Below are 18,732 nucleotides of genomic sequence, written 5' to 3'. Positions count from 1 at the left end.
GGTTGGAGGTTCTCTCTCTCTCTCTCTCTCCACTCACTGTGTATCAGAAGATTCTGGAACAGTAGAATAGACCACCTTGGGTTGGACGTGTTCTGTGTTTCAGCCTCACCCTATCCATAGCTGTGGGCCTTATAATTCTACAAGTGTGGATTGCTGGCACGTTCTTCCTGCAGCCCAAGCTGGGCCCAGCTGACAAGCAGAAGCCCCTGGCTCTCAACAACAGGTGAGGGCAGAGGAGGGAGATGGAATATGTGGGGCTTCTACACTTTCTACCTAGTGGTGGGCGGGTTCTGGGGTGCTCTGAATTCTGTGAGAGGCTAGAAAGCTGTGCACAGGGGTGAGGTCTGGGGCCACATGACCTGGGAGCCAAAATTGCCCTTTCCAGTAGGAGGAGAGCCATGTTACGTTGTACAACCTCAGTAAACATGTGGACCTTAGCTTCCCGGTTTGTACATTATTCTGCATTCCTTCAAGAGGAAGAAACACATAAAATGTGGACAGCACAGCCAAGTACCTACAATCCTTTGTCTGTCATTCATGCATTCATTCATTCATTCACTGAGAAAACCTTAGCACTGACAACAGAGAGATAGATATCTCTATCCACCACCTCTGGGAGCTTTATAGCTTGCTGTAGAGGACTGGCATGTGATCGAAAGATGATGATGAGGGACTGAGGAGGTTGAGCAGAGGCAGGGAGGAGGGGAGAGGTAGGGGAGGAGGGGGAGCAGAGGCAGGAAGGAGGGGAGAGGTAGGGGAGGAGGGGGAACAGAGGCAGGGAGGAGGGGAGAGGTAGGGGAGGAGGAAGAGCAGAACAGTGGGTGGAGACGAGGAACTAGCATGGTTGACAGCTACCACAGCATGGATAGAAGCAGTGAGACACAAACTCCATGTGTCGGGAGATCAGTGAGAGCCCCTAACGTCCACCATAGAGTGTTATACAGACAGCATGGAGCACCAAAGGACACAGACTGACAAGGATAAACATCCTCTGTCAGGGGTCTGTGGCATTCAGGATGCAGTTTGGTGCTGAGGCAACAGGACCATGTCATCAGGTGGTCCTTTGGGACTTTTCCTCTGGAGGACCAGGGGCAGCTCTGGCTGGGGTAGGTGCTTATGGCAATGACGATGGTGAATCATAGCATTGACACAACTCTTAAGCCAGCTGTAGCCCTGTAGTTTTTCTTGATCTTTAAGAAGCCTCATGCAAGGATCCAAAGGCCATACAAAGCAAGAAACACTCACCCTACAATATGCTCAGGGCTCTCCACCCCCCATCAGGGACCACACATCCCTCCAGCACTGTGGGCAAACACTCAGCTCCACCTGCCACCAAGCGTGAGGTCATAAGCTTAGGAGACAGAGTTGCAGAGTTTAGCACCCAGTCTGGATGAAGCCAGAGCTGGCTGTGTTGCTGCTTTGCCTGACAGAGGACTACCTCTTGTCTGCTTCTGTCTGCAGGAAAGCCTTCCACAACTTCAACTACTTCCTGTTCTTCTACAACGTGCTGCTGGGCCTGGGTGCCTGCCTCTCCAGGCTGCTCATCAGCTGCCTCCTGGGCACATGGCTGATTGCACGCATCGACAGGACCATCATGCAAAGTGGCTATGAGGGTGCAGACATGGGTGCGTAGCAGTCCTGCTGGCCATCTCCTTGAGGGAACAGCCAGTCTCATCCCTTTGTGAAAGCCGACTGGAAAAGATGGCTATGAGCTACGTCTTCCCTTGGGCTTACAATTGGTTTCTGGCAGAGGTCATAAAGCCGGGCACTTGGTTCTGGGCTGGGGAGATGACTCGGTCATGAAAGGACTTGCTGTGTACCTGAGGACCGGAGGTTAATCCCCAGAACCCATGTAAAAAAGCCATGTATGGAATGCTCTGATTACAATCCCAGTACTGGGGATGTGGAGACAGGAGGTTCCTTAGGGTTGACTAGACAGCCAGCTTAGCCTAATCAGTGAGACCCTATGAGCACACACTAGAAATGTGTATTCTGGTGTGTGGTCAAAGCTACAGGGTAATTGAACTCTTCCCGTCCCACAGGCCACTGAGGTATAGGATAGGTGATTCAGACTTTCCCAATAGATTGGAGACTAGAACACAGCTCTGAAGTATCAGTATTATGGCTTGAACATTTAGTGAAGAAAGTATCTAGTTTAATATACTCTAAAACCAAAGCCATCTGTCTGTCCTTTTTTTAAGATTTATTTATATAAGTACCCTGTAGCTGTCTTCAGACACACCAGAAGAGGGCATCAGATCTCATTACAGATGGTTGTGAGCCACCATGTGGTTGCTGGGATTTGAACTCAGGACCTCTGGAAGAGCAGTAAGTGCTCTTAACCACTGAGCCACCTCTCCAGCCTCATCTGTCTGTTCTTAAGGAAGAAAAAGTAGTGCTTCTAGCCTCAAGCCTGGCCACGCCTTCCTCAGCTGTTTAAGATCTGCACTGACGCATGCTCTTTTTTCTCATGGCTGCACTGATCCCTTCTCTGCCTTCTCATGTCTGCTCTCAGCCCCTTCAAGCTTTGAGTTCTCCATCGAATGTGCAGAGTGGAATGCTCTCTCCAAGAAGCCTTCCAGATCTCTACACTCACTCTATAGATTCTCTCTAAGAACTCAAGCCACCAGGGCCAGGGAGTGGGGGGAAGAAGACTAGCAGTTAGCCAGCATGGGAGAGACAGAGGCAGGCAGATCTCTCTCTGTGAGTTCAATGCCAGTCTGTTCTACACGGTGAGTTCCAGGCCAGCCAGGGCTCCACACGGAGACTCTGTCTCAGAAGTAAAAATTAAAAAAGGACGAACAACAATCGAGTAATAAACAGCACTAACTGGAGAATGATGGGAGGCGCAGCCTGGCTGACCTGCTTTTCCCTGGCTTTCAGGCTTCGGTGCATGGATCGGGATGCTCTTTGTGGACCATTACCACACCAACCCTGTGCTGGTCAGCTTTTGCCACGTTCTGATCACAAGCCACAAGGATGGAAAGCTGCAGAAGACTGCAAAACACGGGTGCCCGAACCAGTCCGCAGGTACTGTCTGCTGTTGGGACCTGTGCCGGGTTCAGAGTGGAAAATGGGTAGCCATGGACTCCCCGGGATCCTCCAGAGGCACCAGACCCCCTTCCCACCCCCTTGCTCTGTATCCCTTTAAGCCAAGCTGCTCAGGAGGCACTGCTCCCATCACTCAAGCAGTATGGCTTGCCCTGCAGACTGGCTTACCTACGTGTTCTGGAACTGAACCCCGGTTCTACTAGCACAGTTATTTATATCCCACTGTCTTGGGGTGCCAATGCACACCTCCCGCTACACAGCAGATGTGGTTTCCAAAATGGAGATCAGTTGTGTCTTCCCCCCTTACACCCCTATTGCTCACAGGAAGCGCTCTGAGTTTCTCCTGCCCAGGAAGGGCTCAGATACACCCACTCATATTCCCTACAGGTCTGTGAGATAACTCACATCCCTCTACCTCTCATCCCCCAGGAGTCCTGATCCAATGCCTCTTATCCACAACTTTGCCTTGTGGGTAGCTGCTCCAAAAGTCTTTGAGGATAGCAGAGGCAACACCCAAGCCCACCCCCTCATCTCTCTACTCCAATTCTGTCCTAGGTCCCCGATTCTCCGCCAGGGCCAGAACGAGGTGGTTCCTGCTGCAGACGCTGATCAACAACCCCAGGCTCGCCATGCTTAGAAAATCAAAATCAGGCCATAGTTTCAGAGAGTTCACACAGATTCTGCTGACCTGCTCAGATTGCTGACTGGGCCACCAGCTTCAGCTCCGAGGCCAGGCCATCATCCCCTTTCACAAGGGACTCAGGCTAACTAGCAGCCATTCCCTACCATGGGACAGGATGACATGGGCACTGTTCATGCACATGATAGACAGCACTGATCACTTGTGCGATGGCCATGTAGACCAATGGTTTAAGCCTAGAACGCTCTCAGTCCCTTGGCAAAAGAGAAAAGCAGTATAAAAAGCAATGTCTGTGGAGTGAATTTCGCCTCAGTGACCTCCACTATTTGTGGGAAGGCTGCCATGGGGTCACCTGCTAAGAAGCATGAAAGAGAGGCTGGATAAATGAGACGGCTTGGGTCGAGTGAATTTGCAGGGTACTCGGGTTTGGTTCCCAGCATCCACGTTGGGCAGCTCACAAGTGTCCGTAACTCTAGCTCTATGGGATCTGACCCATTTCTGGCCTCTTCAGGCACCTGCACAAATGTGGCAGACACATATACGCTTAAGTAAAAATAATTAAAAAAAAAACAACGAATCTTTAAAACATTTTAAAAAAAGAAGTGATGGGGGTTGGGGATTTAGCTCAGGGGTAGAGCGCTTGCTAGGAAGCGCAAGGCCCTGGGTTCGGTCCCCAGCTCGAAAAAAAAAAAAAAAAAAAAGTGATGGAGTGAACTTCCTGCCTTATGGCCTGCTGGAAATGGAATCAGAGATGACCTAGGCCTTCCTCCTAAAGATAGTCTGAGTCTATCTGTGGGATCACCGACGGAAGCCAAGCAGACATGGAATGATAGGCCAGCATCCCAGGTGGAGAGCAGCACTACTAAGGCTGTGTGGGCAGGAGACCCAAGGCATTCGATGATGGCGTTCGTGTTGGGTACACATGCTGGAAGAAGAAGAAGCTTATTCAAAAGACACAAGTGTCAGGCTGGGAGGTGTGGACATTGCCCTTAGGCAGAGCTCAGAGCTTCCCAAATTTTCATGCTCAAAATGGCCCAGCGGAGATACAGTCTGACCATTGAAAGTCTCCCCTGAGCCTGAGCAAGTGCCATGAGGACCCAAAGTCTCTGAGCGCTTGTTGCTATGTGCACTTGGTCCTGCTGGCGCATGCACCAGGGTTATCCCTTTTAGATGAATCTTTACAACAGCTCTTTGACTATTTGTTTTGAGAAGCTGAGAAAATGAAGAGCCCCCTCCCCTCCACCCCCCACCCAACACTTTCTAGCTCTGTGACCAAATGACTTTGTCTTTCTCTATTCACAGATACCTATATCTGCAGAAGGGGCCAACATCCCAACTCTGTGTATCATCTTGAGGATAAAATTATTCAAAGCACACAGACACCTTTAAGCTTGTGCCCGACACTTTAAACACTCATAAGCAGAGATTCAACTTTGGTTGTCTCTATGGTTTGAGTGTAAGCAGTGTCTCCCAAAGACCCAGGAACCTGTTAGGACTCTAGTCCCTAGGATGGCACCATGCAGAGGGGTGAGGCCTTTGGGGGTAGTGCCTACTAGGAGGTCCTTAAGTCACTGGAAGCGGGTCCTTAAAGGAGATCATGGGACTCTGGTCTTTTTGTTTCTTAGCTGATCAAATGAGTGTTTTTGCTCACTAGAGATTCCCACCACACTTGATATGCTGCCTCATTAGAAGCCAAAATCAATGGAACACTCCTTCGTAGACGGTGGCTTCCAAAACCATGAGCTCAAATAAATATTTTCTCTCCATACATTAACTATCTCAGGTATTTTCTTGCAGTAACAGGGAGATAATTCAGATCTCATGTCACAGAAAAATTCATGTGTGTGTGTGTGTGTGTGTGTGTGTGTGTACATGCATGCGCATGCGCATGTGTCTTGTTGTGGATATGGGTATGTGTGTATGCACATGCCTATGTGTCTGTCTATGTCCATATTATTTATCAGGATATGCAAATTAAAACCATGATACTATACAATCACAATGTCTAGGATAAAGTCTGATGACACTACTAAGTGTTGGTGAGGATATAGGGTACACTGTGGTGTCTTGTGAGCTGTTACCACTTTCAGAGCCTTTGGTAGTATCCTCTAAGATGTACACACTCATACTCTCTGTAGGATGATGTCATTATACAGGTGAAGGCAGGTATTAGACAGAATGAGGCCTGTCATTGGACGAGAAGGAAGGATGGACAGGAGAAAAGTTTTAGAGACGGGGAGGAGATGGGAGTGAGAGAGGAGAAGGAAAAGCAGCCGAGAGAACGTGGAGGCGGATGTTAAGATTCCTCTCTGCACATTAATATCCTTACAGGGCTTTGTATGTCTAGATGAGCAAATTACATATTATCGATTGGATCAGAGGTTATTGTGTTGTGTGTTCTTTCATGTGGCGATTTAATTGAATTCAAGAGAGTGTGTGGTGGCTGGAGACGCTGGGCCACTACGGAATTGGGATGTGTATGTCTGCCATGGTGGCAACCTGCCTTGGGAACTAGATGTGGAGAGAGATTGTTGCCAGGCTCAGAGAGTAGCCATTGGCAGTGTGATACGGGATAGAGCAAAGCGGGTGAGTGGCTTTGCTGCCTGAGATGAAAATATCAAATAGATGTCTTGGGGCACGACAGTGCCAGACCAAGTGCGGGATAAATGAAAGCCCTTATTTTAATTTTACCGCAACAACTCTCTGACACAGTAATTCCAAAATCAATTGTAGAGCAAGTAGAAATGGCTGTGTATGCTCTCCATGCAGAAGAATGGTTAGAGCAGGGATTTGGATGCATCCCCAAGTTGTAGAGAATGGCGGCAGTCCTGAGTGCGTGAAGTCCCGAGTAATTGTTGACATAGGTCCCCACAGTCTCAGACTCAGAAGGATTGGGAACCCTTCCTTGGGGGGGGGGGTGCTAAGTGTAAGCGTTGACAGCCTTTGTAGAAAATGCTCACCAGTGCAGTCTCCATCCAGATGTCTATGGCCTGAAGATGGCTCCCCTACAAAGGTGGCTCCTACCAAGATAAGCTAAATCTGCCTCCTTGCTTCAGATGCATACTTGTTCATCTGCATGCAACAATCCTGTCTCCCTGCTCAGCTCTATATAATAAAGAAGCCAAGCTTCTGGGGTGCTGTGTATCCTCCGTCTGAGAGGCCAGACCTCCACACGGCTTTCCGTCTGTGAATTGGGCTATCTCTTTTCTTTCTCATTTCCTCCTGTCCCCAGTCAGGGAGTCCCTGGAGGGACATAGCTCCAAACTGAAATGGGAGTCACCCAATGTGCACTGAAAATACACATAAAATGGACTATATTTCTAATAATAGAATGCCATCGGAAACAGACTGTAAGTACATTCATTTCATCGTGAGGGAGGTTTGTTTTTACTTTGAAAATATTTTTCACTTATTCTTTGACAGATTCATATATGTATATCACGTCTTGATCATATATGTATATCTATATGTGTCTTAGTACCCACCCCCAATTCCCTCTTCCTCTCTCTCCCAGACACACCCACAACACATCTCTCCCTCCTACCCTCATGTCTGTTCTGTTTGCTGTGATAAGACATTCCAATCAATAGCAACTTAGGAAGGAAAAGGTTTATTTACATTTATGTTTCTAGGTCAAGTACATCACTGTGGGAAGCCAGGGTAGGAGCTCAAGCAAGACCGGGAACCCAAAGGCAGAAACTAAGGCGGAGTCTATGGAGGCACCTGGCTCGCTGGCTTGCTCCTTCTGACTCATGCTCAGCTTGATTTTGTAAACCAGACAGGACCACCTGCCCAGGGGTGGTACTGCCCACAGTGGGCTGGGAGCATCATTGTGTGCCTTACAATCAACGTGTGACTACAGGTCACTGTGATTTGAGCAGTCCCTCAACGGAGGTTTCCTCTCCCCAGGAGACTCCGAATTGTGTCAAGTTGGCAATAAAAACTAATCAGCACAAAGTCTCTTTATTTTAGAAAATATAATTCCACGAATCCAGTTAAGGCTGATCCCATAGGCATGGGTGTGGGACCATCCACTGGTCCATGGCAACCTGTCAGATTCCACCAGAAACCCTCCAGCAAAGTGTCAGGATACAAAATTAACATTATAATCAGTGTTGCTGAATAACAAGGACAAACATACTAAGAAAGAAATAGGTGGGGGTTGGGGATTTAGCTCAGCGGTAGAGCGCTTGCCTAGCAAGAACAAGGCCCTGGGTTTGGTCCCCAGCTCCGGAAAAAAAAGAAAAGGAAAAAAAAAAAAAAAAAGAAAGAAGGTGGTTGGGATTCCATTCGTAGAACTCTTTTTAAAAAAAAAGTACCTTGGAATGTGAAAAGAGCCAAAAACTTAAACAAACAAACAAAGAAACCCTCTGTAACGAAAACGTTAAGACACCAAAGAAAGAAATCAAGGAAGACACTTAGAAAACATGAAGGGATGTTGGATTTTGCAAAAGCATTTCGACAATTGAGGTGAACCTGTGACTTTCGCCTTGAGGTCCCTTCATATAATTTGTGATGCTGATCTACTCAGTGAGCCATCCTTGCCTCTTGATTGTGGTGAATGACGTTTTTGATGGATTCTTGAATTCTTTTTGCAAGTATTTTCTTAAGAACTTTTGGACCTTGTTCATGGGGGAGATTGGTCTGCAATTTTTTTTTTATCTTGTTGCTTCTTTGCCTGGCTTTGGAATCGAGGTAATGCCAGCTTCATAAAGAGAGTTTAATGACGTTCTTTACTTTTCTGTTTGGTGGAATACTGTGACAGGAAGAATGCTAGTTCTTCTTCGAAGGTAAAATCCATCCCTCCGGGACAGTTTTTAGTTGGGAGATTTTACTAAACTTCTACATCAGTCTCACTGTTTAGAGATCACATGCTACCATGGCCAGCTCCCAGGAGGCTGTAACTGCTGGAGCGGAAATGTCCAGGCAGGGGACAGGTTTCTGATGTTCCAAGCTCAAGCCAGCAAGTCTTTCCTGGGATGAGAAAGGGCAGAGACTGAAAACCCCTACTTCCTCTCCAAAACAGAATAAAACAAACAAACAATCAAAAGTCCTGTTTTGTTTTTGTCTTTTTTTTTTGTTTTTTGTTTTTGTTTTTTGTTTTTGTTTTTTTTTGTTTTGTTTTTTTTCCCCTTGCTTGGTCACCTACACGCTTTCTTTTCATTAGAGCCAAAATGAACCCAGTCTTTATTTTACTTCACCCTGGACCAAAGAATGAGACTAAACGGGTTTCGTATTCACCGCTCCATCATTCGCCTCCGCCGAAGAATGAGAATCAGGGGTATTCTCCTGAGTTTCTGATGCTGCAGCCAGCTGTGGAAGAACACTCCCTCTCCCGTGTCACTGTGGAAAGGGCTTGCCAGCAGTTCTGTCCCTGGACCCCTGCGGCTTTTCTGGAAAGAAGCAGAGTGGCCCGTAGTACACTAGAAACTCTAGCTCAGTGGTTCTCAACCTTCCTGATGCTGTGACCCTTTAATGCAGTTCCTCGGGTTGTGGTGGCTCCCAACCATCGCATTACTACTTCATAACTGTAATTTTGCTATTGTTGTGAATCAGAATGAAAACATTTTTGAATATAGAGGGTGTCAGAGGGTTCCGACCCGCGGGTTGAAAACCACTGCTTTTAGTGGTTTAGTGCATGCGGTTCTCATTCTGGCCAGGCAGGTCTTAAGCCCTGAATTCTGACCTTCCCACCTATTTTGAACTGGGAAAGGTCTGATCTCTTTACCTGCACAGGTTGATTTTAACCTGAGCAACAAAGGGAGACTGGATTCCTTGACAACAGTCAAGAGCTGCACAGACTCTCTGATCTCCTACTAGCTTTTGGGAAATTTTTAAGGGCACTCCAAGGACCCAACATTAAAAAGAAGTGGTGAGTTTCACTACTCCAAGTGGGCCACCGCTATTGCAGCGTGACTCCACTCCCTGAGAAGGAAGTGTGGGCAGGGAAAGCCCCGCCCCTCGCGTTGCCCCGCCCCTCGCGTTGCCTAGGAGACTGAGGCTTCTTGCCGCAGTTGCTGCTAGCTTCTGGGTGAATCTTTGCTTCAGGTGCGGTGAGCCTCCAGGCTTGGGTCAGGTCCTCCAAATCGCTGGGCTTGGGGGACAGCGGGCTGATTGAGCAGATAGGAAGGTGAACGTGTCGCAAACAGTAGGCATCTAATTAGCGAGGCCAGAATCAAACTTTTCCTTCCCTTTGCAGCACTCCCCGATTTCTCCTGGAGGATGTGGCTGGGGTTCCAGTCCTACCTGACGTCTTAGGCGGATTGACCATCCTCAGAAGAGCTCAAGTCGAGCACAGACAATAATCCTGCCCTTTCCAGAAAGTGTCTGTGGGATTTACGCCCTGTGCGCTAGAGAAAACCCACTGTGTCTCCTCACCTTCCCCCACCCGCTCCACGCACACCTTATATTGTTTGAAATCTAAGTTTCTCCTTAAACAAGGTGTCCTGTGGGATCTAGTGCTGTCTTTGGGCTGGAGGTCCTAGCAAGAGGGTCCCAGCCTCTGAGTGGAAACTAAGACCAAGTTCCAAGCGTGTTTCCATAACCAAGGGGAATTGGGTCAGCAGCCAAGATGTCGAAAGTGGGAAAGGTGTCGCAAGTACAGAATGGCAAAGTCTACCAGCAGATCTTCCACGCCCAGGTAAGGCGCCCTGCTGGCCTCTGTTCCCTTTCTCTCAGTTTCCACAGACTTTCCTGGTCCCTTCTAATTCTTTTTGTTCTGCGAGTTTCCCCGTGTAAGAGCTGTTTTATTTATCTTTTATTGAGAATAGACTTTTTTCATACAGTAAATAACTGCTATTGGGTATATTATAGTGCACACATAGAAGAACATGGGACGTTTGGTTTCAAAATTAAAAAATTAATTTTGGTAAAAAATATTAATCAAAGTTATTCAGAATTAGTCTGAATTAACCATTCTGTGCCTGCGTCTTTTTGTAGAGCGATAAAGCAATTCTTATTTTTCTGTTTAAAAAGTGAGCTTCAGCCAGCCATGGTGGCACACGCCTTTAGTCCCAGCACTTGGGAGGCAGAGGCAGGTCTATCTCTGTGTGTTTGAGGCCTACATAGCAAGTCAGAGAGATGCTGTCGAGGATGATGATGATGATGATGATGATGATGATGATGATGATGATGATGATGGTGGTGGTGGTGGTGGTGGTGGTGGTGGTGGTGGTGGTGGTGGTGGTGGTGGTGGTGGTGGTGGTGGTGGTGGGTCTTTTTCTGTAATAGGTTTTGAATCTCCCTTTTCTCCTTGGCAGTCTCTCAGAACTCATGCCCATGGCCAGGGGTATTCTCACACCTCACTGGTACCCTTACAGCGTTAAAGCTTCCTTGGCCATGGCTAATGTAAAGATTGCTATGCCTTCTTGAATGTACCTTGCAGACCAAAGAGACCTACAAGCATTAAATCTAGTGTGCTGTTTATCAAACTGATATTTTTATTCCTCATTTGAGCCATAAATCATCCTCCCTGTATAACCTTTAGAAATAATAAACTATAGAGAAACAAGAGAGCTCAAACTACTCACATGATTCAGCTCCTTATATAAGCAAGATATTATTCTCAATCTTCTGTTGTTTTTCCATCTATTTTTAAATTTGAAATTTAAAATTCGGGTTTTTTTTTTTTTTTTTTTTTTTTTGCAAAAAGGTGGAATGTATTGGAAGGGACAGCAGGTCTAGCAGTATCCAAAGTGCCCTTAATCTTTAACTTATGCTTTAAAACAAGACTTATATTCATTTTGTGTATATGAATGTTTTGTCTGAGTATGTGTGTGTAAGGCTGGTGCTCTGGAAGGGAGGCAGGGGATTGTGAGCCACCTTGAGGATGTAGAAAATGGAGCTCTGATCCTTAATAAAAGCAGCAAGTGCTCCTAATCCTGGAGCTGTCTCTTTAGTTCTGCAAATTGTGTTTTAACTAATAGGTTTAATGATACATTATTGGTTAACGGTTTCCTCGTCATAAAAAATTTGTGGTAATTTCTTTTTTAAGATTTATTTATTTACTATATATAAGTACACTATAGCTCTCTTCAAACACACCACAAAATGGCATCGGATCCTGTTCCAGATGGTTGTGAGCCACCATGTGGTTGCTGGGATTTGAACTCAGGACCTCTGGGAGAGCAGTCAGTGCTTTTAACCACTGAGCCATCTCTCCAGCCCTGCTAAGTTCTGTCTTTAGTAAGCACCTATCATTCCATCGAAGGCATTTTACTCAGCCAGTCTCCTTTTACTGAATGGTTCTGGTTTATTTTGCTTTGTTTTCACTTTTTGTTTTGTTTTTCATTTATCATCCGTTTCTTATGGTTACAAAAATAATTGTGTACACCAAATGATCTTCATTCAGAGTTCTTTACGCACACCTTCCTCGAAATGCCCCATGCCTGTTAAGAGATCTTCTGCAGTGGGCGGGCATGGAGTCGGAGTACAAGGTGCCTTCCGAACGCCAGGTGCCTTCATGTCCTCCTACGTCACATGTCACAGTCATCATGAAGAGCTCGGGCACCTGAAAAGTTCACAATCCCTGTGCTCCATCTTTCCTGCACTCAGGTGCAGCTGGTTCAGTCCCTGGCAGCCACCAGGAAGCGGGCTGCAGAGCATTCTGAGACTCCAAAGAACGTCAAGACACCCATGATGAAGAAGGTGCCGCTACCTGAGGGGGAGACTATGACCCCTCGGCAGAGGAAGTGGGTGCGTAGCCTCCCCAACGACGGGGTCACGGAAAACCCAGTTCTCTATAGGTAAGTCTCGCCACCGGGCCCCACTGCAGGGCCTCCGTCTCCAGAGACTCAGGAAGATGTGCGCCCAATAGGAACAGAGTCTCGAGAACCTTCTCCAAAAACGGGAGTTTTTGGTTAACCTGCTTGGAAAGACGTTTCTCTCCTCCCTCAATCGTTTTGAGGGAGTGTCTAAGGCAGTGTCTAGGTAGAGGATCCCCACTGTTACAGAGCTTGACTTTTCAACCAGAGTGAACACCCACTTTCCCTCAATGGTGGGATGGGAAGACCACACAGAGGACAGGATTGGGAAGCTCCCTAGGGAGGAGCCATGAATGGGATGGGATGCGAATGGGATGGGATGCTAAGGGGGTGGGGGTGGGGGATACAACTTTTACTTGGTTTTCGACTCACTGGCTGAGGTCAGTGAGTCTAGATCAGTGGTTCTCAACCTTCTTAACGCTGTGACCCTTTAATACAGTACCTCATGTTCCCCAACCCTAAAATCATTCTCGTCGCTACTTCACAACTGTGGTTTTTTGCTACTGTTATGAGCCACAATGTTAATATCTGTGTTTTCTGACGGTCTTAGGTAACCCCTGTGAGAAGGCCATTTGACCCCCAAAGGGGTTGTGACCCACAGGTTGAGAATCTAGAGGGAGAAAGAGCTGCAGCAGGGGCTGGGAGAGGCTTTGCAAGTCAGTCAGAGCTTTGAACTTTGAACTGGTTTGATATCTGAAGTCCCCTTGGCAAGTCTATGCAGAAAGGTGGGGAGACCTACAGGAAGTAGTTAGAGGTGGAATTCTGTACTGAATGCATCCTGCCTTTTTTGCAACGAGAGGCGGGGACATTTGGGAGGTTTTAAATTACTGCTTCTATCTTACCAGGGGCCATAGGTCTATTTCAGTGGTTTATTTCATCTTGATTTAACTTTGGTAGATTGTCTGCATCAAGAAAGGCATCCTTTTCAAAGCTTTTAGGTTTCTCCACTTGGTGGGATGCAGATTGTAAAAGCAGCCCCACGATTCTCAGCTTTCCTTGGTGACTTCCGTAATGTCCCCCTTCCTCTCTAAATTTCTTAACTTCCCCTGCAAGTCCTCAACCATCAACCCCAGGGCTTCTCGCCCTATTGAAAAGGGCCCCTGCCTCAGTCCTTGCTCCCCTTCTGCCTCCAATCTTTGTCCACCTGAGAGACACTCTACCTCAGCAGTAACCCCTATGCCTTGTCCACCCCAGCTGCTTTTGCTGAGGTCGCCCGGGCACTTCTGTCAACTCTGGCACTGTCCCTGCCTCTCTCTCTGTGAGTCAGAACTCTTGTGCTTACTTAGGCTCTTGGGAGGTTCCTCCAGGGTTGGCAGAGGCCACACTAGGATGACTGACAGAGTCCATCTTCCTCAAGGCCCTTGAGCAAGTGCTTGAGAATTCCATGCAGAGCAGTAAAAGGACAGTAAATCTATATACTCATTACTCTCATACTGGGGAGACCAGCCCACAGCGTGTATGGGTCGGGCTGGGGGTGGGGAGTTAGATCTTCACTATACAAACCAACTCCTCAAATCGGGAGCGGGGGCGGGGCAAGTGGCTGAGAAACCAGAGCTGACAGTGGACCTCATTGTCCTCTGGGCTCCTATGGAGCCGTTCTGGGTCCGGGACATTTGAAATACCAAGGTCTGAAAGAGCCTCCCCATTCTGCCTGGCTGTCTGGCCCCATCAGCTGCAGCCCAGACCTGTTGTCTCCTCCCACCCGTGGGACAGCGTGATGCCTCATAGGAGAATAGATGGCAAATACCGCTTGCCTAGGGCCTCGGGGAACCGTTGGGCACTCGGGGCTTCTCTTGCCTCAGAGATGGGGTATTTGTAGATGTGATGCCACTGTCTTTCCTCCCAGGTCTCTCTACGAGTTAGCTTACGGGGAGATCTCAGTCCACTCCAACTAGATCCAAACCTGAGGGGCCTTGGTGTCATGGAGTGGCTGTGAGCGTCCAGCTCTGCTTGAGATAATGGCTCCTTTACATCCCCTTTACAGAAAGTGGGCTTACTCCAGCCGCCTCATAGGATAATGTCCTGGGTACAGTTCTAGAGGGTTAGGGTCCATGGTGGAGATCATGGCAACAGGCAGGCATGGAGCAGAATCTGAGGGCTTCCATCAGGACCATACACATAAGGCAGAAGGGAGGAGGGGGAGGGGGCAGGAGAGGGGGAGGGGGAGGAGAGAGAGAAGAACTAACTGGGAATGGCATGGGCTTTTGAAACCTCAGCACTTACTTACCCATCAGTGATACACTTCTTCCAACAAGGTCACACCTCTTAATACTTCTGTCTTAGTTAGGGCTTTATTTCTGTGAAGAGACACCATGACCTAGGCAACTCTCATGAAAGTATTTAACTGGGGACTCGCTTACGGTTTCAGAGTGTTAGTCCACTATCAACATGATGGGAGGCATGGCAGTGTGCAGGCAGACTCGGTGCAGGAGAAGGAGCTGGGGGTTCCACATCTTGATTGGCAGGCAGCAGGAAGTGATAGAGACACACTGGCCAAGCTTGAGCACCGGAGACCTCAAAGCCCGCCCCCTAGTGACACACTTCCTCCAACAAGGCCACACCTCCTAGTAGTGCCACTCCTTGTGAACCAAGAATTCAAACACATGAGTCTATGGGGGCCATACCTATTCCAACCACCACACCTTCCCCAAAAGTGAATCAAACTTTCAAATATACAAGTGTATGGGGGCCATTCTTATTCAAACTACCACAGAGGGTCTGCGGAAGGACCAAATAAAGATGCAATAAAAGCTTGACTGTTCACCCTTCATAATCCTTCCTTTCCATTTGGAAATGGTTCTAGACCCTGACCCTATCGGCCAGCCAAGGAATTTATAGCTTGTATCAGGGACCGGACTCTCTGTCTAGGTACCCTCAGAGACTAAGCTTGGAGACATAGCATCATGGTTGGGAGCCTGGGACACTGCCTCCAAGGTTGTCTGGAATAGGGAGAGGGCCTGAGAAGCTGCCAATGCCCGTGGTGCCCTGGGTGGGTGTGGGGAAGGCCTTACTCCTCTCTACTTGTTTCCTCAGGGAAAAGGAAGAAGCCAGGAAGGAGATGGAGCGTCTGACAGAGGACATGATTGCTTCCCAAGAGGTGCAGGGCCTCATGGACATCATAGGTGAAGTCTTGCCCTTCAGTTCCAAGAGTAGGCCTGCCCCGGGCAGGAAAGTCTCCAGATGTCGGTGCCTGCTCTGGCTCCTCCACAGAGGCTCTTGCCACCCTCAGGGGGTCCTCTGCGCTCGGTTTCCTGGAGGATGCCTTTTGAGCGTAACCCCAGGAGGGACACCCAGTGGCTACTGACAGTGGGCAATTCCTAAGAAGGAAGCATGGAAGGAGTTCGCTACCTTGTGTGATTTGGCCCTTGCACTTCTCAAGCCACGCCTCCTTCTCACTGCACGGTCCAGTTTCACATTATCCCCCTGTGGGCGCCCTCACACTTGCCCTTAGGGTTAAAAAGCGACTCAGTATAGAAAAACAGAAGGCACAACTGCCAGTCAGCAGGAGTGCCTCTCTCTTGCTGAGAGCCCCAGGGTGGCAGCCAGCTTCCAGCCTCCTAGACAGACACAGGGCAAAGCAGAGTAGAGGATGGAGAGGGGCTCGGGCTCAGGGCTTTAGGGTTTAGCTTCACACCTGCTCAGCCAACAACCCTGACTCCACCCCCCTTCACTCCCCCATCCTCCCTCACCCCAACCCCCAATCCAACCCCCCCCTCCCCTCCAACTCCCCCCACCACCCCTCCTTTCACCCACCCACCTCCACCACCTTACCCACCCCTGCTCCACTCCACCCCTCCACATCCCTTCCACCCCTCTACCCCCTACTCCACTGCCAACCCCCCCACTCCGCCCCATCTACCCTCCCCCACCCCAACACCCCCCCCACATGATTTAGTTCTTTAATACCAAAACAGAGTGTGTAGGCCTGGCTCTGCTTCTGCCCTTGGGGAATTCTGGCATCACTGAGCCAGGATAGAAGGAAAGGAACAAACTTTGTCCAGGCCAAGAGGGTTAGCAGGGTCTTGGTCTGGCTGTGAGTGAGGCAGGATGGGGGAGTGGGGGCGTGGGGTGTTCTCTGAGACGTCTTACAGCTCTCCTAGACAGTGTTTAGTGAAACAGCTCTTTTATTTGGGGGGAACAGGGCTATATAAACCCTTGGGGAGTGTGTGGGGTTTGTGGTGAGTGCACCTCACTGGCTGGGCTGAGGGAGGCAGGAATCCTTCATTTATATGAAGAAGAATTCCAGGTGCTTAAACCTGAAATTTGGCCACGATGCTAAAGGTGATGGAGGTGGCTGGGTCAGAAGGGCCAGGTACCCTGGGCGGGGGCGGGGGGGGCCATGCAGGCCTAGAACAGGGAGGAGGGATGGATCCTTACTCCTGCCAATTGGAAGATGAGATTTTTGGGGTTTAGACACATCCCCACCTCACTCTTGCTCCAGGCCCATTTATCTGTTAGTCTCCCACCCCACACCCTCCAGCCATTGCACTCAGCCCAGATCAGAGTGTGAACCTTACAGAAGGCTGGTAACAGCACCAGTCTCCTGAGTTGGTCCTCGGATGCAGTGGAGTTAGGATGCCACTACTGTGTGGTAAGCGTACTCTAGTGTTGACTAATTTGCCACAGATGGTCTCTCTCTGGTTCAAATGTATTTCTAGCTTGCCTCCCCCCACCCCAGACAGGGTCTCTTTATTATGTGATGCCGGCTGTCCTGGAACTCCCTGCATAGATCAGGCTGGCCTCGAACTCTCAGAGATCACTTTCCTCTGCCTCCCCAGTACTGAGATTCAAAGTGTTCATCCCTAGTCCTGGCCTTTACATGGTAGTGTATGGCTTTTAAACAGGGTGATATTGAACACTGTAACGCGAAACAGGCTTTGTGTTGTGTGGTTTTTGCTCAGCTGTAGACAAATGTAAGTACTCTGGGCACACTGAAGGTGGGATGAACTAAGCTTTGAGGCTCAGTAGATGAGGGGCAATTAAATATACTTCACCCCACAGTACTTCTTACTTAACAACGATTTCATCAGATCAGGACTCCTTTGAATTAAAGAGGCACCCGTATGTGTATTTGAACCTATAAACCCTTTTTTCGTTTTTTGCATTCGCCTTCTTAGTGCCGGGATGACAGGTATGCACCGCTCACACCTGACTGAAATTGTTTTTGAAGAACACCATAAACACTGTCATTCTACCTACACCAGTTGGTTGGGAACTTTGCCCAGTTATCTGTTTACTCAGCTGTGGTACCGGGGCTTGAACCCCGAGTGTGAGCATGTTGGCAAGAGCTAGGCTATCCCTACCCCAGTCACTTGCCTGTGAGTGGGAGCCTTGGTCCCCACAGTGCAAGCGTTCACTTGCATCTTTCCTCATAATTCTTAAGCTTCTGCCCGCTGGCCTGACTTTGGGGTCTGCCTCTGAACTCAGGCCTGAGGGAGGATGCTCTCTGCCAGGTGCCTCAGCTCTGCTGTTTGCCCCCACAGTTCCTGAGAAGGTGAGCAACCTCCAAGAGTATGAAGACCACAAGAAGAGGAAGTACCTGAGGGCGCTGGCGAGCTTTCAGGAAGAGTTGGAGCAGATTGGGGTGGTGAGACCCTGCTCCTGTCTCCTCTGTTGTTGCAGCATCCCCTGGGTGGGGAGGTGTGTTCCCACTGTCCCCAGCCTCCTTTCTCCTCTCAGTGTCCTCAGTGTCTCACCACAACAGACGGATGGAATCACAGGGGGGCGTGTTCAAGGGACTTGATAGAGGAAGGGCATAAGCATAGACTCCCATAACTCTCAGAAAACCCCTGTAAGTTAAAGGCTTGTACCTCACCTTGCAGAGAGGCCCCGAGTCTTTCCAGGATAGGTTTGAAAGGGGTCAAGTCAGAACCTCATTTGGGTCTGGCTCCAAAGCCCAGCCTTTGACTCACTGCCAGTCCTGCCGATGGAGGGGCAGAGGTATCTAAGGACCACGTTCCAATGCCTGAGACCATGGTAGGCATTTCTCATTCAAGCCACCACAGACTCTTCCGTACTTCCTCACTCGTGGCTCCTCTTCCTCTCTAGACCATCTCTTCATCGCTCACCATACAGGAGCCTGGAAGGTTCCTAAACAAGACCAAGTTATGCACAAGCCTGCACACTTCACCCTCTCTCTTCTCTTACCCCACCGCGAGTCCCAAGTATTGGCATGTGTCCAAGGCACTCAGAGCAGACACCGGCCTGTCCTCCTTATGTCCCAGTTAGATGCCAACCCCACCATCACTGTTCCTCGCTTCCAACAGCCTTGGCTTTTAT

The 18,732-nt window shown here is 48.8% G+C and overlaps 2 protein-coding genes across 2 annotated transcripts in view; both read left to right on the top strand.

Annotated features, from left to right (window-relative positions):
- Nucleotides 1-4,281, top strand: part of LOC116890734 (stimulated by retinoic acid gene 6 protein-like) — a 40,245-nt gene extending 35,964 nt beyond the window's left edge. The window contains exons 15-18 of the mRNA XM_032891193.1: nt 104-223; nt 1,462-1,625; nt 2,884-3,030; nt 3,607-4,281. Coding sequence (XP_032747084.1) covers nt 104-223; nt 1,462-1,625; nt 2,884-3,030; nt 3,607-3,755 — 580 coding nt within the window. The 3' untranslated portion in view covers nt 3,756-4,281. The remainder of the gene's footprint in view (nt 1-103; nt 224-1,461; nt 1,626-2,883; nt 3,031-3,606) is intronic.
- Nucleotides 4,282-4,591: 310 nt separating this feature from the next.
- The window catches only part of Ccdc180 (coiled-coil domain containing 180), a 66,318-nt gene continuing 52,177 nt past the window's right edge, over nt 4,592-18,732 (top strand). The window contains exons 1-6 of the mRNA XM_032886983.1: nt 4,592-4,607; nt 9,740-9,821; nt 10,241-10,331; nt 12,245-12,435; nt 15,487-15,575; nt 17,937-18,040. Coding sequence (XP_032742874.1) covers nt 4,592-4,607; nt 9,740-9,821; nt 10,241-10,331; nt 12,245-12,435; nt 15,487-15,575; nt 17,937-18,040 — 573 coding nt within the window. The remainder of the gene's footprint in view (nt 4,608-9,739; nt 9,822-10,240; nt 10,332-12,244; nt 12,436-15,486; nt 15,576-17,936; nt 18,041-18,732) is intronic.

This window comes from Rattus rattus, chromosome 1 (genome assembly GCF_011064425.1).
Source record: "Rattus rattus isolate New Zealand chromosome 1, Rrattus_CSIRO_v1, whole genome shotgun sequence".
Taxonomy (NCBI): domain Eukaryota; kingdom Metazoa; phylum Chordata; class Mammalia; order Rodentia; family Muridae; genus Rattus; species Rattus rattus.
This window is presented reverse-complemented; position numbering and strand designations above follow the sequence as displayed.